Raw genomic sequence first — 25,386 nt, forward strand, 5'->3', positions numbered from 1 at the left:
CTATACCCTGCAGTTGGACAGGAAAAGAACTGAAAATGTCACCCTTCTGACATACCAAGGCAGCTGAACTGGCAGCCAAGTAAGGGAGAGTGGGGCGGATGGGGAAATGGTGTGAGGGTTCTCTCCTAGCAGGTAGGAGCAGGCAGGAGTGGGGACAGAGGGAGAGCTTGTGACCAGGGCAGTGAAAATAAACTATTGGCTCTTATCAATCACTTGCACCAACTAACCGTTTGTATTTTCTTTACCGACCTTTCCCTCTTGGGATATCTGGTCTGGTGGGCTGGGAGGCCAGAGTGTCCCAATCTCCACTTGGCTGTGACTTCATGCCATTTGGCCAAGGCATGGAGACCGCCAGCAAGTGGTTCTATTCTATAGGGTTCCCAGGCCACGGCAGCGTGGGGACTGTTCTCGACTGCAGAACAGAATAGCCTGCCCCTCTACGTGCCCTTTAATGAAGTCCCATCAAATCTCGGGCAGAATGAGATCGCAGCCCTCAGCCTGAAGGTGGTGATTTCCCAGTGTCTGGTCTCTGTCTTCCAAGGCTGAGAGGCAGGAGGTCTCTGAAACCATCTGTTAAGCGTCTGTCCTCTTACAGTGCGAGAGAAAAAGGTTTCTCAGGGTTTCAGCTCACAGTAACGCGGCAGGATTCTTCTCACTGCAGCAGGATATGTATATAGGTGAATCCTGTGGTGTGGGCTCCCAGGCCCAGGTGCTGAGAATAGCAACTATTTTATACAGTGTGGAGGGTTCACGCCCTGCTGGTTTTTTTGATATACAGGTAGACAGTGAATAGAAAAGGGGGGTGGGGCAGCAGCTCAGCAAGCTGCTGAGGCGTGGTTAGAGGGTGTGAATGTGCACATGCGTGAGTGGAAGGGAGCGCACCTCTTCCCAACTTGAAACAGGACTCGTGGGGTGTTTTCCCTATGTGTCCCCAGAGAGGCCTCCAGCCAGGAGACTTCAGTTGGGGGAGTTTTGTTTGTAACTTTACCAACACCCTCCCAGTTCTTGACAGTTGCAGGTTGCTGGGTTCAAGAATATGGGTGGGCTATGGGAATGCTTTTTCAAGTATTTAGCTTCAGTTCTAATTCATTTTCTTGCTCAGCGTTGTGTCAGCCAAGAGCTTACTCTGCAGACACCACATACTGTAGCACTTCCCAGAGAGAAAACCCTGGGCTGTGCCACTAGAAGATGCTTCACTTCCATTTCCTCACCTGGGCAGCTCTCTGTTGAAGAATCTGTGCTGAGTTTTGATCTTCCTGTCCCACTGTTACTTCCATGCAGCCCTTCTCTAGGTGTGCAGACCCTTGTTCTGGCCCTGTGGTTGTCGCTGTCTGTCAGGACACCCTTGCTCAAGTATCTAACCCCGAGGCTGCAACAGGGGCCTGGTAGACGAGTTTGCTTGCTCATAATGTCCTTCCCTTGGCCCCTGCTTCCTTGGGGTGCCACCAGATGGGTTTGTGTGTGGCAGTGGGTGAAGTGATTGCATGAACTTTTCTGTAACCCACTAACTTTGTTAAGGGAGTTTGAGAAAACTTTGCTCATAGCATCTGGGCAAGGAGGTAAAAACTGGAGCCTAAAGAAATTCCCTTAGGACAAGATTATGTTGTAGAAGTTTGAATTTCCTGAGGCGCAGGCTGCGGTGCCTTTTCAGGTACAAAGCGCCGCCCCCCGCGCCCCCCCCCGCCCCCCTCAGTGAATAGCATCTTCTGGGAGTCTGACATGGATCTGACCAGGAGGTGCTAGGGCCCTCGGTCAGGGGTCAAACCTTAAAACTGCTTGGGGATTTGGGGGAGGGGGCTTAGGGGAGGTAATTGCTATTGGTTTTGACACTAGAAAGTCATCCTTAAAAAGTTCTAGGTGGGTGAAGGGTGGAACTGCCACATCCTTGGTTCAGTCTAAGAGCACTGGCAACAACAGTAGATGTCTGGGTTTTGTTTCTGTCTGTCCTTTTTTATTATGAAAAAAACAATGTTAAGGGGGTAAATGTGGATTATGGCAACAGGAGGGATCCCTAGCCTTGTTTTACGTAGAAGACTTGTTTAGTGTTTTATCAGACGTCTGTTGTAGTTGTTATATAGATGGAAAAGCTTGTGAGAAAAACACCACATGGAGCCTGTAAATGTTTTTGCACAACCTGTAATGCATTTTTGGAAGTGGCCAGTAAAAAAGGGTTTTACCATTTTAAAAAAATGTAATTGTGTCATTGTTTACATATGTAACTTTTTCCTCCCCTGTTCTCATTACAACATTCTGGCAAAAATGTAGGCACCTTAGCTTCCAGTTTTAGAATAAATAACCATTTGGATCGAATCCACCCTCTCTCCTGTGGCTGCACTGTCTGGGGTGGAGTGTGTCATTGGGCTGTCTTATTTTTGTATTTTTAATGCTGCTTTCTCAAGGTGCACTGGGGCCAGTCATGGAGGCTTTCCTCTTGTAGGGCTGCTCTTTTTCTACCCTGCCTTCACTTGGGAGCCAGCTGTGATCTCCCCTGGGGGGGTAGGAGGGGACCTGGTCCATTTAGTGCTGGCTTAGGCTGAGCTTCAGTTACTGGTATAGAAGAAATCAAATTGTAACTCGTGACCTCCTGTATTTGGCCTTTACTGAAAGGTAAGGCTCCATTTATGAAGCCTATTAAGTTTATTCACTCACTTCCAAAGAAAAGCCCACTCATTCAGCAGATGCTTGATTTGATTACTGTTATTTTCTAATTTGAAGAATGAGAGGTAACTAACAAAAGCACTCTTGCATTACTACCACTGAAGTGATGCTAATTGCAATTTCTAATGAATGGTCAGGGCCATGTGCTCACGGCATCTAATGTTCTCAGGGGTTATGGCATTGACACAGATAACCACACTCAAGTGACAGGTCCCACAAGATTTTTTAATAGTTCTAGCTCATGCCTTGTAGCTAGTAACCTCTAAGTCCTGTCTTTCCCCAACCACTCCACCCAGAGCTGCAGCATTATCACCCCTCATCAGATAGGTATGCAAATTGCAAAAAAAAATTGAGCAGAGACTGAAAAAAAAAAGTTTAATATCACGGTTATTACCATTTATTGAGCACTTCTGGCTGTTTACCAAGTCTGAGCTGATGTGGCAGTTTTCACTTAGACTCCTGGACTTTGCCCAGCACTCTGAAGCAGCAGGAAAAAGGAAAGGTATTTGCGACGCCTTTTGTCACTAGGCACGAACAGTACAATCTACTAGGTATCTTGAGTTCCTGCACTGTGCCTGGCGTTACCAGGATGCAGACTGACATCCAGCCATTTCTGGGCAGAGACCAAACAGGGTCCTGACGCTTGTAAGGGCTCAAGCTGCATCAGCAGTGAAAGCTGCGCTGGTCCCAGGTTCGCTGGGTGCATCCTTAGGCCACCTTCAGCTGCTATGGTAGAACACCCCTTACTCCGCAGTGAGGGAGCTGAGGGGGACGGCCTGTCCCCCGTGCAGGCCACGTTCCCCGCCAGCGTCTGCAGCCACAAAGCACATGCGGCCCCAAGCAGCTGCAGGGCGACACCCTTGAGGAGCAGACAACGAAGTGTACCTTTGTCCTGGCTCTGCGTCCTCCATGTTTACCCTTGAAAGGGGAATGCAACACCACTTTCTGGCAGATGTGGCCGGGTCGGTTTGAAGATGAAAGAGGAAACGCAAGCCGTTCGAACTATGCCAGTAGCTAGCTCCAGGGAGAGTAGGAAGCGACCGGCGAACAGCGCCCCAAGATGGATGGTACTGGGCCCCCTCCCCGAGTTACCGCTTCAAAGGGAGCCTCTACTCGACAAGATGTGGAAACCTCAGTTTCCCCTCACGATCAGCGCGGACCTCGCGGGGCTTCCCGAGGGCCCCTTGTTCCATGATCCTCGTTATAGTCGCCCTTCGGCTCCCTCAGAAAGACATCCAATGCCACCCTCCGGTGTGAGCGGCGCGGACACGGACTTGGCGATAGCGGGGCAGCCATTTTGAGACCAGACGAGCACGGAAGGGACCATATCGAGAACGCTGGATGCCTAGATGCCGCCATTTTAAGAGAAGCCCTGTACGGCGCAACGCCGTGTGCGGGGGCCGCCATGTTGGCGCCGTCGCTGGCAGTGGCCATCTTGGCTGAAGCCGGCACGGGCGCGGCCATCTTAGGCCCGAAATCCGCGCCTGTCGCGCTAACGAGCCCCGCCCCGTCCCGCCCCTCGACTCCTAAGTGTTCCTGCGCCGTGCGCCGGCCTCCCGAGGCCCCCGAGCCAGCCGGCCTCGCCTCGGCAGGGCTGCCATTGCCCCGGCTTTCACTGCTCGCGCGTGTGTGTGAATGCCCTTGGCAGCCTCCGAGCGTCGGCTGTAACTTAAGTCTTACCGTGGGGACGCTCTCGCGCCCGCCCGCCCGCCGGTCTTCGATGCTGGGCCGTGTCCCACCTGCTTTGACCTGCCCCGGTCCCTGGGAATGGCCAAGCTATTGACTGGTGGTCCTTTCCCCCAAGAACGCTAATACGGGAGCTGTCCTCTGAGGCTCTGGAGGACTTTATTCTTCAAATGGCTTTTCCCTTCCAGTAGCTCCAGGTGAGACTGAGAGCAAGCACCCGGCCCACCCTTCTCCCCATTGTCTGAGCGGGTCACAGAGGGAGGCTGGCAGAGTGGGATGGCGCCCTTCCGTGGGTGGGGCGACGGGAGTGGGGTGGGGGGCTGGGGTCAGCCGCCCGGGCCAAGGGGAGGGGTCGGCAGGTAGGTGGGGGAGGGCCTTGTGCTTCCGATACTGTGTGGGCCAGGGTTCGGGCCCGGGTTGGAGGTGAGGTGCAGGGAGCTGGGCTCGTGGCAGTTACCGACCTAAGGAGGGCCCGGGAGAGGGGCAGGTGAGGTGGTGAGGGGCCGCGGGGCGGCTCAGAGCAGGGCGCAAAAGAACTTCTTCTCCCGGAAGGGGTTCTCCGAGGTGGGGACAGGAGTGATGAGGGGATCCTCACAGGCGTGGGCGTCACAGTAAGTCATCAGGTCCGCGGCCGCCTTGGACACCTGGGAAGCGGCCCGAGGGGATGGTTAGCCGGAAGCCCTGGGCGGGGCTGCAGCCTCCCTCCCCAAATGGGCCGTCTTTTGCCATCTGTAGGGCTGCTGGAGACGTCCTCTTCCCTTGTCCCACACACTCCTCCCCTGGCCTCAGCGAGTTCAAGCAAAGAGCGCCTCTCTTCTCCGGAGGCTCGGGAACCTATAGCACAGCATGGCCTGGCCAACAAATGGGTGCCAGGGTCCCACCCACCTTTATCCGGCATAAACTGGCTTCGATCTTAAGCTGTTCCACCATCTTGCGGGCTTGCCCAATACTCATAGTGCTGTTCACAGGGGTCTCTCCCTTCATCCTGGAGAGGAGTGGGAGATAGGTCAAGGCTCTTCCTCCTCCCTTCCCCTCCCCCCACTAGCCTTTACAAGGCTGTACCCCTGTTCTGCCCACCCACCCCCCATGGCCTGGTCCATCTCTGTCTCCCTCAGTGAAAAACTGGAGAGGCTGCAAGGAGGTGCTCCCCAAATTCCCACATGACCTGGGCCACGGGTCACTAAACATTACCCCAGTGTTTAGGGATTTTCAGCCCTTCCAGTCCTGTGCGTTCCCAGCTCCGAAACCCTCAGCCAGAAAGAGCCCCACCCTGGTGAGGAGAACACATCACTCCCATCTGCCCCCCTGAGCTCCAACGGGAGAAAAACAGGCTTCTTTCTCCCTACTCACCTGGAGCACAGGCAGGCGGCGGCAGCCCTGGGTGTAGAGTTGGGGGGTGGGGGGCACAAAAGCCTTGTGCCTCAGATGGGCGCCCCACCCTGCAAGGGGCTGCAGCTGGAAGTACCTGACGCAGAAGCCGTCGGTTAGCACAGAGGCTACTGGGGAAGGCTGGGCCAAGGGTCTGCAGGGGGCTGCTCTCGGTCCCTGCAGCTCCAGCACTGCCCAGATGGCTGGTACCTGGAGGATGAAGGATGCTGGAAGGAGCTGCTCTGAGCCTGGAGCATACCAACTGCCTGGCCAGTGGGGGAGCCGGGCGGGCTGCTGCCTGCATCCCCTGCTCACACCCCCTCCATGCCCAGCTGCCTGCCTGCCCCTCCCCCACTGCAGACATCCTCAGGCTGGGTAGAGCCCTTCCCAAAGGAGCAGCGGAGATGGACTCCCCCCTCAAATGGGGTGGTCTGGGCCGGTGACAGCTCCCGCAGTGGAGTCCGGACTGGCTGCCTGGGACCCTGCTCATTTGAAAATCTGACATCAGCTGGGCAGTCGCCCCCCCCCCCATCCCTCCCCCTACCCTGACACAGCACTTCGCACCTGAGTCTTCGTTTCTCTCCCAGGGACCCTGCATTCCCTGTATCCAGGAAAATGGGATGTGCTACAGGTGATGGGCACTTCGTGTTCTAGTCACAAGTGACAGAGCGGGGGGCAGCAAAGCAGCGTCATCGGGACCGCAGAAATGGCAGACCCTCAGGGAGAGGCTGCGGGAAAGGCAGTGTGCGGAGACCAGGTCAGAGGATCGGACAAAGAAGAGGTAAGGGGCTTGTGGAAGCTTTCTGGAAAGAGGCAGGCCTGGGGGAGGAGGGAGCGGCGCGGCTGGGAGCGCTGGTTTGAGGAATTTCGTGCGTTTTGAGTACTGACCTCCCTCACCTACCGTGCTGTGTGCTGGCCTTGCCCTCTAAAGGACTTTTATCTGGGGACCAGACAGATGCGGAATTGAAAATGCCAAGTGCCCAGGCCCAGCTGTGGAGAGCGCGGCCAGTACAGGTCGGAGGAGGCAGATCGCGGGGCGCAGCGGCTAGCGGACTGCAAGCCCGCCTGCGCAACGCGCCTCCTGCAGCCTGGAACCCTGGCCGCCTACAGGCCCCGGGAGCCGCGGGGGACTACAGTCACTGCGGTCCGGACGCCCCTGGCGCCCAGCCTTCCCCCTCTCCCACCGCGGCTCTGGGGGTCCAGGGGTCTGTGGGGAAGGTGCCGGGGGATGGCGTCCTCCTGGAGAGGCAGAGCGTGCCTCGGGACTGGAAGGAGGTGCCCTGCCTCGGGACAGACCCGGCGGGTACCTGGCTGCAGGGGACACAGGCGCGTGAGGGGCGGAGCCTCGCAGCCCCGGCCCGCCCCGGCCCGCCCCTCGGGCGAGGCCCCGCCTCCTCAGGCTACCAGGCCTGCTGGCGACGGGGGCGGGGCTTCCCGGGCCCGGAAATCCCGTCCCGCGGTTGCCTGGGCAGCGGGAGGCTGGTGAGTCCGCGCGGCGGCGGGCGGCCGGCTGGTTGCCATGGCGGTGCGGTGAGGCGGGGGCTCCTGGCGCCTTCGCGGAGCCGGAAGGGGCTGGGGGAGCGGCCGTTGGCGGAGAGGAGACGTTGGCTGCTCTTAGGCTACTGGCGAGCTTAGGGCCTCCTCTGCGTGCCACACCTGGCAGTGTGAGTTCCGTGTCATCGTGTGTGGAAAAGCTTTTGGAACATTTAAGATGCTCGTTCTCCGTGGGTTATATTTTGCTGACGAATGTCAGGGTGATTTGTTCCAAGATCAGTGCCGGAGGAGTTGGGTGAAGGGAGCGCAGTGGAGGTGGACAAGGGAGAACTGGCGGAGAACTGGCTCCTTTGGAGAAGGGCCATGGGAAACACTGACTTTGCTTTGCTGTCTGTGGTTCCGCAAAGCCGGTCCAGTAAGCTTTTTTGTCCCCGCCTCCCTGGGGAAAGGAGCCATTCTTTCCCCTCTCTCATTCCAGGAGCCACCAGCTGCCTCATCCCATGGCCAGGGCTGGCGTCCGTGTGGCAGAGCAGCCAAGAACTCAAGGCCTGAACCTGGAACCAGACCCCCTGCTCTCCCCACCATGGTCCACGACCCTCCGGTGCCTGCCTTTCTGTGGGCCCAGGAGGTGGGCCATGTCTTGGCAGGCCGTGCCCGCAGGCTGCTGCTGCAGTTTGGGGTGCTCTTCTGCACCATCCTCCTGCTGCTGTGGGTGTCCGTCTTCCTTTACGGCTCCTTCTACTACTCCTACATGCCGACAGTCAGCCACCTCAGCCCCGTGCACTTCTACTACAGGTGAGGGCAGGCTTCTCTCAAAGTCCACGGGAGACGTGCTGCAGGGGCCCTCGGAGTTGTTCAGTTCAGTCTCCTCATTTTACCCCTGAGGAACCTTGAGCCCAGTGTGCCAGAGGACTTCTCACGGCACAGCCCAACGCTGGAGCAGGTGTGAACTGGTGGGGCTCTAGGGTCCTTGTTCTACCTGTGGTTACTGAATTCTAATTTTAAAAACAAGAAAAAAAAAAAAAAAAGCAGTTCCACTTCTAGGCTGTCATACTGAGGACCAATTCTGTCTGCATTGGATCAGAATTCTTTCCAGGCCTCTAGAGACTTTTGAGACAACCCAGCGCCTTCAGCATCTCAGAACTAGCCTGGCTTTCGGTAGAGGAGGTATGGGGAAAGCAGCGGTTTGCCTTTTACTCTCCTGCCTCCCACACTCAGTAGTCTGTGGAATTGGAGCTGGTGTGCAAACACAAGGTGATGGGCTTCAAACTTCCCTGGCCCCTTGGTTCCTCTCCACCTCCCAGGGTCTCTCTCTTTTTAGCAATGGCTGTGGGATCAATCAGTGTGTATGAAAAGACCATTATTGTCAGTGGTCCACAGTCATTTTTTCCCCCTGCCCTGAGTCCCTGGTCATGAGCTATAATTTTTTTTTTTAAAGATTTTATTTATTTGAAAGAGAGAGAGAAAGAGGTCCTTCATCCTCTGGCTCACTTCCCAAATGGCCGCAACAGCTGGGGGATGGGTCAGGCTGAAGCTAGGAGCCTGGAGCTTCTTCCAGGTCTCCCACAAGGGTGTAGGGGCCCAAGGACTTTGGCCATGTTCCACTACTTTCCCAGGCACATTAGCAGGGAGCTGGGTCAGAAATGGAGCAGCCGGGTCTCAAACTAGCACCCATATGGGATGCTGGCATCACAGGTGGAGGCTTAACCTACTATGCCACAACACCAACCCTGCTGTAATTCTCAAGGTAGAGTTTCTTCAGCTTTTAGGAAACAGATTTTAGGAAAGCTGTAGCCATGCCTGCTATAAAAATGTATATACACTATGCCCTGGCATGTGCTGCACATACATACTCACATGCAGTTTTGCTCACAGATTGAAGCATCTTTAAAGATATCTGTGGAGGGCTGGCTGTTTGGTACAGCGGTTTAGATGCTACTTAGGATACCATGTTGCATGTCATAGTGATTGGGGTTGGAGTCCCACCGCACTGCTGATTCCAGTTTCCTGCTAACGCATATTCCGAGAGGCAAAAGGCAATGGCTCGAGTACTTGAGTCCCTGCCAGCCGCATGGGAGACCTGAATTGAGTTTTTGGCTCCTGACTTTGTCCTGGCACAACCCTAGCTGGTGTGGGCATTTGAGGAGGGAACCAGTGGATGGAAGATGAAAGCAAATAAAAATTTTTAGGGTCCGGGGTTGTGGTGTATCAGGTTAAGCCTCTGCCTACAACACCGGCATCCCACAGGGGTGGCAATTTGAGACCTGGCTGTTCCACTTCCTATCCAGCTCCCTACTAATATGCCTGGGAAAGCAGCAGAAAATGGCCCAGGTGCTTGGGCCTCTGAATCTACATGGGAGACCTGGAAGAAGCTCCAGGCTCCTAGCTTCAGTCTGGCCCAGCCTCAGCTGTTGTGCCATTTGGAGACTAAACTAGCAGTTGGAAGCTATCTCTCTGTCTCTCTGTAACACTGCCTTTCAAATAAGTGAATATATAAATAAATCTTTAAAATTTTTTTAAAACAAACCATGTGGAGCATAATGGGTTAAGCTGCCATCTACAATGCTGGCATCCCATATACAGCTCCCTCTAATCTGCCTGGGAAAGCAGCAGAAGATAACCCAAGTGCTTAGGCCTCTACACCTACGTGGGAGACCTGGATGAAGCTCCCGGCTCCTGGCTGCCAGCCCAGGCTGTTGCAGCCATTTGGGGAGTAAGCCAGCAGATGGACGATGTCTCTTTTTTCTCTTATCTCTCTCTAACTCTGCCTTTCAAATAAATAAAATCTTTAAAAAAAACAAAAACCAACCATGTGGCATAGCAAATAAAGCTGCTGCCTGGGTCGCCGACATCCCATATGGTGCTGGTTCCTGTCCCAGCTTCTCCACTTCTGATCCAGCTCCCTGCTAATAGCCTAGGAAAAGCAGCAGAAGGTGCCTAAGGGTTTGGGCCCCTGCCACCCATGTAGGAGACCCAGATGAAGTTCCTGGCATTCGCCTGGCCCAGCAGCCCTGGGAGTAAACCAACCAGCAACCATCTGGGAGTAAACCAACACATGGAAGATAGCTTTCTGTGTAACTCTTACTTTCAGGTAAATAATACATCTTTAAACAAACAGATAACAGAAATATTTGGATCCTTTCAAAAGCATTTTCTCAAACTAGGCCCCAGAGCAGAACTACTTTCTTTCTTTCTTTTTTAAAGATTTATTTTATCTGAAAGAGTTACAGAGAGAGGTAGAAACAGAGATCTTCCATCCGCTGGGTCACTCCCCAGATGGCCATAACAGCCAAGGCTGAGCCAGACTGAAGCTAGGAACTTCCTCTGGGTCTCCCACATGGGTGCAGGGGCCCAAGCACTTAAGCCATCTTTCACTTCTTTCCCAGGCCATAGCAGAGAGCTGGATCAGAAGTGGAGCAGCCAGGACATGGGATACTGGTGCTGCTGGCCAGGCTTTAGCCTGCTGCGCCACAGCGCCAGCCCCTGGATGCAAGCATCTTAAGCAGTGTCTTAACTGCTGCACCAAACATCTGCCCCTCAAGTGAGTCTTTAGAAACCCTGAAGTGTGGGGCCATTGTTTGTGCACTGGGTTAAGCTGCCACCTGCAATGCCACCATTCCATATAGCAGTGCTGGTTTGAGTCCCAGCTACTCTACTTCCAATCCAGTTTCCTGCTAATGTACCTAGGAAGGCAGCAGAAGATGGCCCAAGTACCTAGGCCACTGCTCCCCATGTGAGAGATCAGGGTAGAGTGCCTGGCTCCTGCCTTCAGCCTGGCACAGTCCTGTCTTTCACAGCCATTTAGGGAGTGAACCAGCAGTTCCTTCTTTCTCTCTCTCTCTCTCTTTCTTTTCTTTCTTTTCTCTCTCTCTCTCTCTCTTCCTCTATCTCTTTCTCTTTCTCATCTCTGACTCTCCCTCTCTGTGTCTTTCTGCCTTTCAAATAAGTGAATCTTTTGGGCCAGCTCTGTGGTTCAGTGGGTTAACGCCCTGGCCTGAAGCGCCAGCATCCCATATGGGCGCCGGTTCTAGTCCCGGCTGCTCTACTTCTGATCCAGCTCTCTGCTATGGCCTAGGAAAGCAGTAGAAGATGGCCCAAGTCCTTGGGCTCCTGCACCCATGTGGGAGACCCAGAAGAAGCTCCTGGCTTTGTTGTGGCCAATTGGGGAGTGAACCGGCGGATAGAAGACCTCTCTCTCTCTCTCTCTCTCTTGCTATCACTCTCGCTCTCTCTGCCTCTCCTCTCTCTGTGTAACTCTGACTTTCAAGTAAAATAAATAAATCTTTAAAAAAAAAGAGATTGTCTTTAAAAAAAAAATTTTTTTTAAAGAGACACTAAAGTAGGAAACTAGATTCCCATCTAAGAATGTCTGCTCTAATGAAAGAAATTGATGGAGCAGTAAGAGAATTAAAAGTCCTCTTGGGGCCAGCGCCGCAACTCAAAAGGCTAATCCTCCACCTGCGGCGCCAGCACACCGGGTTCTTGTCCTGGTCGGGGTGCCGGATTCTGTCCCGGTTGCTCCTCTTCCAGTCCAGCTCTCTGCTGTGGCCAGGGAGTGCAGTGGAGGATGGCCCAAGTCCTTGGGCCCTGCACCCGCATGGGAGACCAGGAGAAGCACCTGGCTCCTGGCTTTGGATCAGCGCGGTGCGCCAGCCGCAGCGTGCCGGCCGCAGTGGCCACTGGGGGGTGGAGACCTTTCTCTCTCTCTCTCTCTCTCACTGTCCACTCTGCCTGTCAAAAAAAAAAGTCCTCGCCGGCGCCGCGGCTCACTAGGCTAATCCTCCGCCTTGCGGCGCCGGCACACCGGGTTCTAGTCCCGGTCGGGGCACCGATCCTGTCCCGGTTGCCCCTCTTCCAGGCCAGCTCTCTGCTGTGGCCCGGGAGTGCAATGGAGGATGGCCCAAGTGCTTGGGCCCTGCACCCGCATGGGAGACCAGGAGAAGCACCTGGCTCCTGGCTTCGGATCAGCAAAGTGCACCAGCCACAGCACGCTACCGCGGCGGCCATTGGAGGGTGAACCAACGGCAAAGGGAAGACCTTTCTCTCTGTCTCTCTTTCTCACTGTCCACTCTGCCTGTCAAAAATAAAAAAAAAAAAAAGTCCTCTTGGGCCGGCGCCGTGGCTCACCAGGGTAATCCTCCGCCTGCAGTGCCGGCACCCCAGGTTCTAGTCCTGGTTGGAGCACCAGTTCTGTCCCGGTTGCTCCTCTTCCAGTCCAGCTGTCTGCTGTGTCCTGGGAAGGCAGTGGAGGATGGCCCAAATGCTTGGGCCCTGCACCTGCATGGGAGACCAGGAGGAAGCACCTGGCTCCTGGCTTCGGATTGGCGCAGCTCGCTGGCCATAACGGCCATTTGGGGGGGTGAACCAATGGAAGGAAGACCTTTCTCTCTCTCTCTTTCCCTCGCTCTCTCTCTGACTAACTCTGCCTGTCAAAAAGAAAAAAATGTCATCTTGGTGTTTTGAATCTCCTGGCTGCATGTCTCCCTCCATCTCTCTGTATCAGAGAGAAGGTGCCTGTTGTGAGAGAAGGGATCTGGGACAAGAGGGAGTCCTGGTGGGCCAGGAGTTGTGCAAACATTTGTAAGGCAGGCTCTGTAACTTACCAGAGGATCGTCCTCCATTCTTATCTAGGACCGACTGCGATTCCTCCTCCACCTCGCTCTGCTCCTTCCCTGTTGCCAATGTCTCGCTGGCAAAGAGTGGACGTGATCGGGTGAGTAGGGGTGCTAGAGAAAGGACTCATTAGTGCTTTGCTGACTCAAGTAGCAAGACTTGAGAAAAATGTAGGGAATAGGGGTTGAGTAACAATGTCTAAGAGGAAGGAAGGTTGAAAAGAAATGGAAAGCTAAGCTGTATTGTACAGCAAATACTAAGAATGTTCTAATTTTCAGCAAAGCAGATGAGATGTGACCTCTTTGAACTATTTTATTGGAATAGGATGGCATCCACCCAAGAGTTTTAAAAGCTTATAAGTAACATTATGAAATGGCTGACAAATGATGTGTGACCTGTCGTTACAAAGGGTACTGGGCCAGAGGACTTGCCAGAGGCCAGAGTGACTCTGACAAACCTGGGAACCCTGAGAAATGCCAATGGAGACTCCGCTTCCTCGCCAGGCAAGCTGGTGGCGGCTCCGATAGGTGTGGGATCTGCGAACATCCAGAAGGGACCTTGGATGTCAGCGCCAGCTCTGACGAGTAGAGCTTTTGGAGGTGTCAGTCACCAGTGTAATCAGACATAAACAATGCTGAGATTTAAGAATTTAAAGTCATTGGAAAATTGTTTTTCAAAAGTGGTACTTGGGAGGAAAGTGACTTAGAAATATCACTCTGGTAAGAGGAGTATGAGCTATAGCACCTGGGATTCCCTGGGACCGTTATTCAGCCCGGCCTGCTTTAGTGCAAATAGCCTGGGAGATGGTGTGTCCTGGGACATCTTCCAGTGTGTCCACCACGTGGCCAGACACTGTCAGGAAATCTCTGCTGGTCAGTTGACTGGGGCCCAAGTTGGGATGGGTGACAGGGGGCCGTTCAGACTAGTGAAGCAAAATGTTAACCACCTCACAGCAAAAGTAGCCAGTAGCCCAGCAACCAGGAAAGGAACTCAGAAGCTATTTCAGAAGGTACTGTGAAGACATTGATTGGGTGTGCTTCTCTGGTTAGAAAGCAGTGGTCAGTGGAGCATATTGAGAGGAGACTAGAAAGTAGGCAAGCCACAGCACACCTGCACCTGGAACAGCATGTACAGCTGTGTGTCTGCCCTTGTGGAGATCGTGTTGGGGATGCAGGCAGCCTGGGAGCATCACTGAGTGTGAGCTTGCTAGAGGAGGAAGAGGAAAAGCTGACGGTGAGAAGAGATCCGGCCCAGGTCGGGGACAGAGGAGCCTGGACGTTCTGTTCACCGAAAGTGAACATTTTTATATGAATTTATGAAATAATGTGTCCACTGTATGGGAGAAACCTTGTTAGAAGTAGAAGATACAGGCCTGTGCTCTCAAGGAGCTCACCAGGTTGATTTAAACAACAACAACAACAAAAACTATAAACTGAGGGAGGCTGTTCTGGTACAGCGGGTCAAGCCAGCACTTGCGATGCCAGCTTCTCCTATGTGAATGTCTGTTCTCGTCCTGACTGCTCTACTTCCAGTCCAGCTTTGTGCTAATACACCTGGGAAGGCAGCAGATGCTGGCCCAAGTACTTGGACCCCTGCCACCCATGTTGGAGACCAGGATGGAGTTCTTGGCTCCTGGCTTCAGCCTTGCCTAGACCCTGGCTGTTGTGGCCATTTAGAGAGTGAATCAACAGATGGAACATGTTCTATCTCCCCTCCCCTCTTGCTCTCTCACTGTGCCTTTCAAATAAGTAAGTATTTTTTAAAACTATGCATTTATTTGCATGCGGTAAAGTGTAAGATGCATACATTCCATAAAAAATTGTGAATTAGATCAGTGTAGTCTGGAATATTCTGAGACTGTGGAGATGAGGTATGTCTTTGAAGGGAGGTGAATAGTGTGTAAGAATGATGTAGGAGGCAAGACTCCTCCCTTTAAGCAGACCAATGAGAATGAAAGCATGGGTTGGTCCACAAGGCTCTAGTATTAGACTCTGAGGATCACCTTGAGAGAGATGCCATTTTTTAAACTTACCAGATTTTTAAAACAATAACAGCTTTATTGAGATTTAATTCATGTTTACCATGTGGTATGTATAGTTCAAATGTTGAAACTGCCTCCATGACCATTGCCAGAGTGTGGAGGTGATTCACTGTAGGTTAAGGTGGTATGTTTCAGCTTTATTTATTTATTTACTTATTTGAGAAGTAGAGTTACAGAGAGAGGAGAGGCAGAGAGAAAGGTCTCTGCTGGTTCACTCCCCAAATGGCTGCAGCAGCCAACTGGGCCAGGCCAAAGGCTCCTCCCAAGCACTTGGGCCACCTTCCTCTTCTTTCCCAGGCCATAAGCAGAGAGCTGGAGTGGTAGAGGGGTAGCCGAGACACGAGCCAGCACCCATATGGGATGCCAGCACCACAGGCAGAGACTTAGGCCACTGTGCCACAGCACCACAGGCCCAAGCCCCAGCTTTATTTATTTTTTCAACCCGTTCCCTCTAGTTAAAAGCTTTCCCCACCCCTGTGATTCTAATATACCATCCAGAGCGAGACATTCTGTTAGATAAGAGTCATGCAGTGAAAAGATGAAAAGTACAGGGAGTGTCAGGGAAAATTAGGGCATGTGTGGTGGCAAATCGTTAACTTTTGAGGCTGATCCCGGTGAAGTCTCTTCCCACCGTGAGTTTCGGGGTTCTACCAACAGAACCAAGATGAGGGACCCAGAATGACAAAGATGATCTGGAACCAGGACGATTATGCGAGAGCTGGCTAGGGAGACTGTGAGTGCTGCTTGCTCTTGCTTAATTAATAATATAACTGAGGGCAGGCTGGGCCCAGGGGGATGGCCTCACTGGCACACAGTGAGTAACATCTGAGCAACAGGTGTCCCAGTTGACAGCGTGCAGTTCACTTTTGGAAAATAAATGGTACACAGCCTTTCTGAGAACAGCGCAGCAAGTCTGAGCCAAAGGGGTCCACAGGGCCATGGAAGTGGGGGGGATCCAGCCACCAGAAGGGGGCAGCACCTTCCTGGCATGGCACATGGAGAGGGCTGTTAGGCTAACCAAGGGGCGCGGCACAGCATGTTGAGGAAGTGGAAGGGAGGTGGAAAAGGGAAAGGCCATTTTTTTTTTTTTTTTTGAATGCCGGTGGGTACGCTGAACAGGTGCTGATGTATGGACAGCCGTATCGTGTCACCTTAGAGCTTGAGCTGCCAGAGTCGCCCGTGAATCAAGATTTGGGCATGTTCCTGGTCACCGTATCATGCTACACTAGGGGTGGCCGAGTCATCTCCACTTCCTCTCGCTCGGTAAGTGTTCACAGCTTGTCTGAGAAGGTGTGGCGGATGACAGCAGAGCAGAAAATCTGGGTAGGGCTTCTGGAGAAAACCTCCTTGGCTCTGAGGTCACAGCCAGCGTCAGGATAAGGGAAGAAGAATGAGCTCACCAGCCGGAAACGTTTGCCACCACCCCAGGTGCCTGATGAGCACAGCTGACTTTGGGGTCAGGTGTGAAGAGCAGGGCTGCTGCTGGAAGGCAGAGGCAGGCTAGCGCCAGGCAGACCTGAGTTTGTGTCCACAAAGGCACGCTGGCCTGCAGGACAGCGGACCTTGTTAGGCACCAGATACTACAAAATGGATGTGCTGGTTACTGCCTCACAGCAAGCCTAGTGTGGATTCAGTAAGGAAATGTAAAGTTCTCATCAGCGCATAGTTCAGTCAGGGTCTCCATTCATATACAGATTGTCAACCACAATCTGTCTACATGGGCGGGCGGAGAGATTCAAATGGTACCCTAGGACTTCAGTACCATCCTTGGTTGTAGAACTACTTGGGAGGAGAGAAAGATCAGACAGAGTTGGGCTCACCCTAGGAAGGTTTCTTGGCAGTGGGGCCTTTGTTGTATTAGAATGGAGAAGCGTGATTGGGTAGTGGGGGAGAGGTTGTGCAGTTGAAATGGTTGGGTGAAGACTTGGGGGACAGGAAGTGAAGGGGAAGGAACAGGGGTCCTGAGAAGGAAGCAGCCTCCATAGAGGTCTGGGGGTGGGGGAGAGGTGGTAAGGCCATGGGGATCTGGGGCCGCAGTCCCAGCCTCGCCTCCTGGCCCTCCCAGGTGATGCTGCATTATCGCTCAGACCTGCTGCAGATGCTGGACACACTGGTCTTCTCCAGCCTCCTGCTGTTTGGCTTTGCTGAGCAGAAGCAGCTGCTGGAGGTGGAGCTCTACGCCGACTACAGAGAGAACTCGGTGAGTGAGGCAAAGGGTAACGGAGCCAGCCCTCCTCTCAGCGCAGAATTACACGTGGGGAGCCTCTGGTCTCAGTCAAGAGGGATGACAGCGGAGAGGCTGTGAGCAGGCCTCAGACTGGGCTGGGGCACGTGGCAGCAGGGATCCTGGCCTGACGTGGCCCTCTCCCTACCCCGCTGCAGTACGTGCCCACCACCGGCGTGGTTATCGAGATCCACAGCAAGCGCATCCAGATGTATGGCGCCTACCTCCGCATCCATGCCCACTTCACGGGGCTCAGGTGAGGAGCTGCTGGAGTGGACCTCAGCAACCCTCCTGGGGGCTGTCCTTGAGCGAAGACCGTCCCAAGCAGACGTACAGCTTCACAGAGCAGCGGTGCTTGTGTGCTCTTGTGTAAGCCAGAGGCTCCCAATACTGATTATGTGTCAGCATATCAGCTGCCCGGGGAGCTTTTAAAAAATGCAGAGTCACCAGCGCAGCCAGGATTTGTTGGAACATCAGACGCCCTGGCCGGGAACCCCTGTCCTGAACCATTGGCTCAGCAAGAGCTGAGGGAGCTCTTGAGAGACAGCCCCAGTCGAGGCCACTGCTTGTGGTCCTGCCGGTGGTGTTGTGCCTTTATTAGAGCGGCAGCAGCATCTGGCAGCTGTGTCAGGGGAGGTGGGGCAGAGGGGACCTCTAGCCAAACTCACTCGAATTGCCCTGAAGTGATTTCTGGGAAATGAGAAGGCAGTGCTCTCCAGCAACTGCTACTCCCTCCCTCTGCCTTCTTCCTGCCTCAGGTACTTGCTGTACAACTTCCCGATGACCTGCGCCTTCGTAGGTGTCGCCAGCAACTTCACCTTCCTCAGCGTCATCGTGCTCTTCAGCTACATGCAGTGGGTGTGGGGGGGCATCTGGCCCCGACACCGCCTCTCTTTGCAGGTCGCAGGGGCCTTCCTCTGCCCTTGTGTTCTTCCCATGGGGCTGGGCGGGAGCAAGCTGGTGGCTAGGGGTTGAGGGCCCAGAACAGCGTGGCGAGGGAAGTCAGGCCGCCTTGCTCAGTAGGCTCTCCCCTACAGGTTAATATCCGAAAAAGGGACAGTTCCCGAAAGGAAGTCCAGCGAAGGATCTCCACCCATCAGCCAGGTAAAGGTGTTGGGAGGGGGAGGTGGGACTGGCTGGGCGAGAGGGTGCCTGCCTTGTCTAATGAGACTTAAGGCACCCACATATGGATGGAGGGTCAAAGGAAAAGCTGACCCTGGTGCCTGGCCCAGCTCCTAATCCTAGCCTATCCTGTATCTGCTTGGGAGGTGCAGGGCCTGAAGGCCAGGAGGAGTCAACCCCGCAATCGGATGTGACAGAGGACGGCGAGAGCCCTGAAGATCCCTCAGGGACAGGTGAGGAGCAGCAGCAGTGGCCCCTGCTCCCTGGGGACTCCCCAGCGTCACCCTCCAGCCCCGGGATCTGACCCTGCCTTCCGCTTCTGGCTGCAGAAGGCCAGCTGTCTGAGGAAGAGAAAGCAGAGCGGCAGCCCCTAAACAGAGAGGAGGAACTAGAGCCCGAGGCCAGTGACGGTGAGGGCCCCACAGTGGGACCCGGGTGGCGTGGGGTTTCGGGGAGGCGCCCGGTTAAATCTCCTGTGGGATTTTGTTCTCCTCTTTGCTGGCCCAGGTTCAGGCTCCTGGGAAGATGCAGCTCTGCTGACCGAGGCCAACCTGCCTGCTCCTGCTCCTGCCCCTGCCCCTGCCTCTGCCCTGGCCCCGGAGACCCTGGGCAGCTCCGAAGCCTCTGTGGGCACTCTGCGACAGCGCCCCACCTGCTCCAGTTCCTGAAGAGAAGAGGGCAGACTCCTCACATTCCAGCACTTTCCCACCTGAGCGCTTGCCCCCCTTTTTTCCCCTTAATAAACTATTTTGTGCCAGCTGCTTCCCTGAGTCTTTCGAAATGGATTCCAGGCCATTTGTTCACCCTGTGTTCCCCAGGCATCTCCCTCCAGACCTGGACTATTTTAACCACAGCTGTTTCCATTCATAAGCCTAGGAAATCCAAGGAGAGGAAACCTACTCTGACCCCTAGCAGCTTTCCCACTCCATCCATGTGACTCCCTCAGGGGAGGGGACCGTGCAGGGCGGGTCTGCAGAGCAAGAATACATCACTCTGGCTCTGCACCCCTCCCTCCCTCTGTCCATTGGGAGGCAGAAGACAGGAAATGACTGCCAGGGATGTGGTAGGATTTTTACTGAAACAGCAGCGTTGTGTGGCTCTGGCCCCATGCTGCCCACAGCTGTTTTCCTCTCCTGCGGACCAGGTGGCCGTCTCTGCTCCGCCGTGTTCTCCTCCCATCCCTTCACATGACTCCAGCTTTTGGATTCCCTGCTCCTGGCTGCTGTCCACATTCCACTCGTCTTTCAGAACCCAGGCGTCCTGGCCTCCAGCTCAAACCGCTGCGTGTGCTTCCCCCATCCCTGGCCCCATGACTCAGGCCTTCTGAAGGGACCAGCCCTCTTCTTGGCACTTGCAGGGGAGAGAGAGGGGTGGGGGCTAGTTGGTGACATCATAATTGAAGGGTTTAAAAGCTTTAGCCAAAACAGAATTGAAGATACAACTTGACAGCGTGCCCTGATCCTGGTGACCCTTCGACACCATCCCACAGACGTCCGCTGGCAGATCGCAGCTGCGCCAAGGCGAACGCACTGGTGAGGGGCTGCTGTCCACTGGGCAGGGAGGACGGGCAGCGGCTGGGACTCTGCACAGGATTTGCACGGATAACAGGTGGGGAGTGAGGATTCCAGGAGCCTCGCTTCCCCCTTCATTGCTCTGCCTCCTTTCCGGGTTTCGCATCTGTCGCCGACTGGTATTTGTTGTACTTAGATGGTTTCTCTGGGTGGCAGCTGGGAATTCTTCCACCTTTCTTCCCTGGGCTGAGTAAATCATTTTCTCTTCTCCTCCAGCACTTTGTTTATTCATTAACCGTTCGCAGCGTTTCACACATTGTTGACCACCAGACTGCGGCGCTCCTGGGTCACACCGCATTGTATTCTGTTTTGTCCAAACGCAGGCACACAGCCTGGATTCAGATGCCAGTTGACAAATGAGTGCACCTGCCTCATTCCCACCTCTTTCCTGTCCTCTTTGTCCCTCGTCATATTTCTCTGTCAGTTGAGATTTTGCAGGCATGGACCTGGAAGGCACGTGCTGAGAAATCCTTACCTATTCCCCCTCTTCCTTTCCAGACGCCATGCTGGGCTCGCCCTGCTTTCCGTGGCTTCTCGTCATGACCTTCCTGGTTCCCAGAGCTCAGTTCTTGGCCCCTCAAGACTCTGAAGAGGAGGGAGAAGATCAGCCGTCTTTGCCACCCTCACGGGCTGTCTACTGCGACTATGACCGCTGCCGCCACCTGCAGGTGCCTTGCCAGGAGCTGCAGAAGGCCGGGCCGGTGCCCTGTCTGTGCCCTGGGCTCTCCAGCCCTGACCAGCAGCCCGAGCCACCGCGCCTGGGAGAAGTGCACGTTGTGGCTGAGGAGGGCCGTGCCCTGGTCCACTGGTGTGCACCCTCCTCCCCGGTCCGCCAGTACTGGCTGCTGCTTTGGGAAGGCAGTGGAGATCCACGGAGGGGACCCAGCCTCAACGCCACAGTCCGCAGAGCAGAACTTGAAGGCCTGAAGCCCGGGGCCACTTACACTGTTTGTGTGGTGGCATCTAATGAGGCCGGGGAGAGCCTCATACCCCGGGAAGGTGGGGAGGAGTCTGAACAAGTGGCCGTCCCTGCTTTCGGGCCCTGCGGCCGGATCACCGTGCCACCTAGACCTGCTACCCTGGTCCACGTGGCCCTGGGGGTGGGCACGGCCCTGGCCCTGCTGAGCTGTTTTGCACTGGTCTGGCATTTCTGCTTGCGTGACCGCTGGGGCTGCCCGCGCCGTGGGGCCACCGCCCGAGCCTCAGGGGCGCTGTGAGTGAGGGGTCAGGGGGATGGCTCCACACAGCCCAGGGCTTCCTGGAACACCGGCCGCACCCTGGAGGAGTTGTGGCTCCACGCCCGGGCGCCTGGGCTACATCTGTCTCAGTTCTCTGGGCCGGGATCTTGTTTAGGTCCTGGCTTGTGACTCTGCAGCTGGCGCAAGTTAGGAAGGAGTAGCAGAGAATCTGCAGATTTTTTTCTTAAAGGATCAGATAATGAGTGCTCTTCAGGGGCGGCTGTTTGGCCCAGTCATTAAGACTCAGGACACTGGCGTCCCATATCCCAAGCGCCTGGTTCTGGCTATGCCCTGCTTACCATCCAGCTTCCTGCTACTGTACCTGGGAGGCAGCAGGTGATGGCTCCAGTGCTGGGGAGACGGATGTAGTTCCAGGCTCCTGGCTTTGGCCTGCCCCAGTCCTGGCTGTTGCCGGTGTTTGGTGAGCAAACTAATAGAAGGTTCTCTGTCTTCCTCTTTCTTTGTTGCTCTGGCTTTCAAGCAGATGAAAAGAAACATTTAAAATATTCATTTTAAAAATGTGAAAACTGTTCTAAGCTCCTGGACCTTACACATGAGGCACAGTCCTGTAGTGAGCAGGACCCTGCCATCACCCTGCGATGGCCCTGCCACTCTGTGTGGCTTCAGTGGAATTTTGAGAATAAGCTGCTGCATTCTCAAAAGAAGATGCATATGAGTTTGGGGCCAGCACCAGAAACAATCCCCTTCTTCCATTATCTTTTATTTGAGCACTGATCAGAGGCCATGGGTCTCTGAGAAGGGCAGAAAAATTGGCTCACGTTGGGTGCAGAAGAGAGGGGAAGCCCAAGATGCTCTCTAGCACAGGTCAGCTGTGTTCCTGTGCTTAAAACAAAAAGTGAGGGCCAGCGTTGCGCAGCAGTGAGTAAAGCCTCTGCCTGCAACACCTACATCCCATACGGTTGCTGGTTCAAGTCCCAGCTGCTCTGCTTCCAAACCAGCTCCCTGCTAATGCACCTGGGAAAGTGGCCCCTGCCCAACCCACTTGGGAGATGCAGAAGAATCCCCTGGATCCTGGCTTCAGCCAGTGGACCAGCCTCAGCTGTTGTGGCCTTTTAGGGAGTGAACCAACAGATGGAAAAATCTCTGTCTTTTCCTCTGTCTCTGTTGCTCTGCCTTTCAAATAAATAAATAATTAAAAAAAAAAAACTGTAACATTAAAGAATTTCTCCCCTCTGTTTGTATGTAATGTATATCTACTAGTAACAACATTAAAAGAAATTTAGAAGGAAGATTATTTTCAGCTTTCATGATTTCTTTCAGTTCCTTGTCTACATCCTTGCTTTTCAGAGAAGCATACATACTTATAAATTTCTTGTTAATGCAAGTGGATGTAGGGGGGCCGGCGCTGTGGCATAATGGGTAAAGCCACTCCCTGCAGTGTCGGCAATCCATATGGACGCCGGTTCTAGTCCTGGCTGCTTCACTTCCAATCCAGCACTCTGCTATGGCCTGGGAAAGCAGTGGAAGACGGCCCAAGTCCTTGGGCTCCTGCACCTACGTGGGAGACCCAGAAGCTCCTGGCTCCTGGCTTCAGATTGGTGCAGCTCCGGCCGTTGCAGCCAACTTGGGAGTGGAACCAACCAGTGGATGGAAGACCTATCTCCCTCCCTCCCTCTCTCTCTCTGTGTCTCTCCTCTCTCTCTCTGTAACTGACTTTCAAATCTTTTTTTTTTAAAAAAGTGGATGTAGGGACTGGGGATCTGGCACAGTGAGTTAAGCTGCCACCTGTGATGCAAGCATCTCGTATGAGTGCTGGTTCTCGTCCTGGCTGCTCCACTTCCAAACCAGCTCCCTGCTAATGCACCTGGGAAAGCAGTGGAAGGTGGCCTGACTTTGCTTGGGCCCCTGCTCCCATGTGAAAGACCTGGAAGGAGCTCCAGACTCCTGGCTTCAGCCTGGCCCAGCCTTGGCTGTTGCAGCCATTTTGGGAGTGAACCAGTGGATGGAAGATTTCTCTAACTCTGCCTCTCAAATGAATAAAATAAATCTGTAATAAATTAATTAAATGGATGTAGATGGTTGCTACACGCAGATTTCAAGCAATACTGAAGAGCAGGAAGTGAGAGTCCCTCCTCCTCCTCCTCCAGAAGGGACTGCCCTTAGCGGAGCAGATGGTGGGGAAGACAAGCACCTGCTTCACTCAGGGTCTCCTTAGCCACAATGTTCCATTTTGGTGACTCAGCCTCCTCAGCCAAGTTCAAGGCTGGGGAGCTTTCTGTGGGTGGACGCTCCTTAACTGTTGGCTGGAACATTTATCTCCAGGGTTCCCACAGACATCCCTGTTTGTGTGTCCTGACATCTTTGTGTATTTCTGTAGGAGACTTACAGGCAGTAGATCAAAGAAGCAGCACTATAAAAATCATGTTTGCTATTGGCTCTCCAGAATAAATTTAGATTACAGTCGTGCACCACATAATGCCTCAGTCAACGATGGACCACATGTATGACCGATGACAATGAAACTGAAAATTCCTGTCTCCTAACGACATCATAGCTGTTATAATGTCCTAGTGCAACACCTTACTAATTCACATGCCTGTGTTGATGCTGGTGTAAGGTGTAAGCTAACTTACTGTGTTGCCAGCCATATAAAGTAAAGCCCCTGTAGTTATGGGTACTACAAAATACTAGATAATAAATGACTATGTTAGTGGTTTCTATATTTACTGTACTTTTAGTCGTTATTTTAGAATATACTCCTACTTAGAAAAAAGTTTACTATGAAACTTGTGGCCATGAGTATCTCAATTATTTCTTCCAAGTTCTTGCCCACACAGAAATAAGAGTTCAAAGCAATGCTGTGGGAGACCAGGATGGAGTTCCTGGCTTCCACCTGGTCCAGCCCTGGCTCTTGTGGACATGGGAAGTGAGCTAGCAGATGGAAGATCTCTATGCCATTCAAGTAAATAAATAATTAGTATTAATAATAAAAACATGTTTGTGGAAAATGGACTTAAGAGATAAGCTTAGGATGTCTGCCTCCTGTTTAAGTTTATTTTATTTTTATTTTTATTTTTTGACAGGCAGAGTGGACAGTGAGAGAGACAGAGAGAGACAGAGAGAAAGGTCTTCCTTTTGCTGTTGGTTCACCCTCCAATGGCCGCCATGGCCGGCGTGCTGTGGCTGGTGCACTTTACTGATCCGAATGCAGGAGCCAGGTGCTTCTCCTGGTCTCCCATGTGGGTGCAGGGCCCAAGCACTTGGGCCATCCTCCATTGCACTCCCGGGCCACAGCAGAGAGCTGGCCTGGAAGAGGAGCAACCAGGACAGAATCCGGCGCCCCGACTGGAACTAGAACCTGGTGTGCCGGCGCCGCTAGGCGGAAGATTAGCCTGTTGAGCGACAGCGCCGGTGTGCCTCCTGTTTAAGAGTGGGTTTGATATCCCTTTCTGGCTCCTGACTTCAGCTTCCTCCTAATACAGACCCTGGAAGACAGTGGTGTTGGCCCAAGTAATTGGGCCCCTGCCAGCCACCTGGGCAATCTAGATTGGGTTCCCAGTTCCAGGATTCAGCCTTGGCCCAACCCTGGCTGTCATGGGCACCTGGGGAGTGAACAAGCACATGGGTGCTCTCTGTCTCTCTCTCCCTTTGCTTATCAAATAAGTAAATAAATAACTTTTTATTTTAGCTATTTTAAAGATTTATTTATTTTATTTGAAAGAATTACAGAAGGGGAAAGACAGAGATCTTCTATCTGCTAATTCACTTCCCAGATGGCTGCAATGGCCAGGGCTGGGCCAGCCCAAACCTGGGAGCCAGGAGCCAGGATCCCAAAGCCTTATCTGGGTGTCCCATGTGGGTGGCAGGGGCCCAAGCACTTGGGTTGTCTTCTGCCGCTTTTCTCAGGGCATTAGCAGGGAGCTGCACAGGAAGTGAGTCAGCCAGGACATGAACCAATGCCCATATGGGAAGCTGGCATGGCAGGCATCCATATTGCTACACCACAATGCAAGCCCCACGTTACAAGTGTGTGTCTTGTGTTGTAGTCCATATTGTAACAGACAACCTTTGGCTATCACACCTGCTGCTGCCTTGCAAGTATATGGCAGCAGTCACCCTAAGAAGGGGCTGCTGCAACAGGTGTGCCCCGCAGATTAAAGTTCACAATCAGACAGCAGACAGCGCCCATCTCTGCTGCTTCCTTACAAGCGTGCTCAGTAAGTCGATCTGTTGGTTATTTTTTTAAAATAAGGGCCTTAAGCATCATTTTTTCCAATAAGTATGTATTTAATATGTTTTAGCTCTTCTGCTGCTTTCCCAGGTGCATTAACAGGGAACTGGATCAGAAACACAGAGGCCAGCAAGTCAGGGGCTCTCATGCATGATAGCAACAGTGCTTAACTCGCTGCA

General features: G+C 53.5%; 3 protein-coding genes across 5 annotated transcripts; 2 read left to right on the forward strand and 1 right to left on the reverse strand.

Annotated features, from left to right (window-relative positions):
• Positions 1-4,203: 4,203 nt before the first annotated feature.
• On the forward strand, positions 4,204-18,963 carry BSCL2 (BSCL2 lipid droplet biogenesis associated, seipin). 3 transcript variants are annotated; one of them, XM_062195984.1, is made up of 12 exons: positions 4,204-4,541; positions 6,300-6,493; positions 7,685-8,001; positions 12,838-12,919; positions 15,980-16,123; positions 16,926-17,060; positions 17,243-17,340; positions 17,843-17,984; positions 18,122-18,188; positions 18,359-18,439; positions 18,536-18,616; positions 18,714-18,963. In XM_062195984.1, the coding sequence occupies exons 2-12, from the start codon at positions 6,419-6,421 to the stop codon at positions 18,872-18,874; spliced, it is 1,383 nt and encodes a 460-aa protein (XP_062051968.1). In that variant the 5' UTR covers positions 4,204-4,541; positions 6,300-6,418; the 3' UTR covers positions 18,875-18,963. The 3 variants fall into 3 exon arrangements, with proteins under 3 accessions (XP_062051968.1, XP_062051970.1, XP_062051969.1); XM_062195986.1 differs by lacking the exons at positions 4,204-4,541; positions 6,300-6,493 and adding an exon at positions 7,123-7,194; XM_062195985.1 differs by lacking the exons at positions 4,204-4,541; positions 6,300-6,493 and adding an exon at positions 7,252-7,376.
• GNG3 (G protein subunit gamma 3) lies at positions 4,717-5,843 on the reverse strand. The gene is made up of 3 exons (XM_062197826.1): positions 5,695-5,843; positions 5,230-5,329; positions 4,717-4,988 (listed from the first exon to the last, which is right to left on the reverse strand). Exons 2-3 carry the CDS (start codon positions 5,326-5,328, stop codon positions 4,860-4,862), a joined length of 228 nt encoding a protein of 75 aa, XP_062053810.1. The 5' UTR covers position 5,329; positions 5,695-5,843; the 3' UTR covers positions 4,717-4,859.
• Positions 18,964-19,049: 86 nt separating the features above from the next.
• LRRN4CL (LRRN4 C-terminal like) lies at positions 19,050-22,259 on the forward strand. The gene is made up of 2 exons (XM_062195987.1): positions 19,050-19,738; positions 20,276-22,259. Exon 2 carries the CDS (start codon positions 20,281-20,283, stop codon positions 20,992-20,994), a length of 714 nt encoding a protein of 237 aa, XP_062051971.1. The 5' UTR covers positions 19,050-19,738; positions 20,276-20,280; the 3' UTR covers positions 20,995-22,259.
• The last annotated feature ends 3,127 nt before the right edge of the window (positions 22,260-25,386 follow it).

This window comes from Lepus europaeus, chromosome 7 (genome assembly GCF_033115175.1).
Source record: "Lepus europaeus isolate LE1 chromosome 7, mLepTim1.pri, whole genome shotgun sequence".
NCBI lineage: Eukaryota > Metazoa > Chordata > Mammalia > Lagomorpha > Leporidae > Lepus > Lepus europaeus.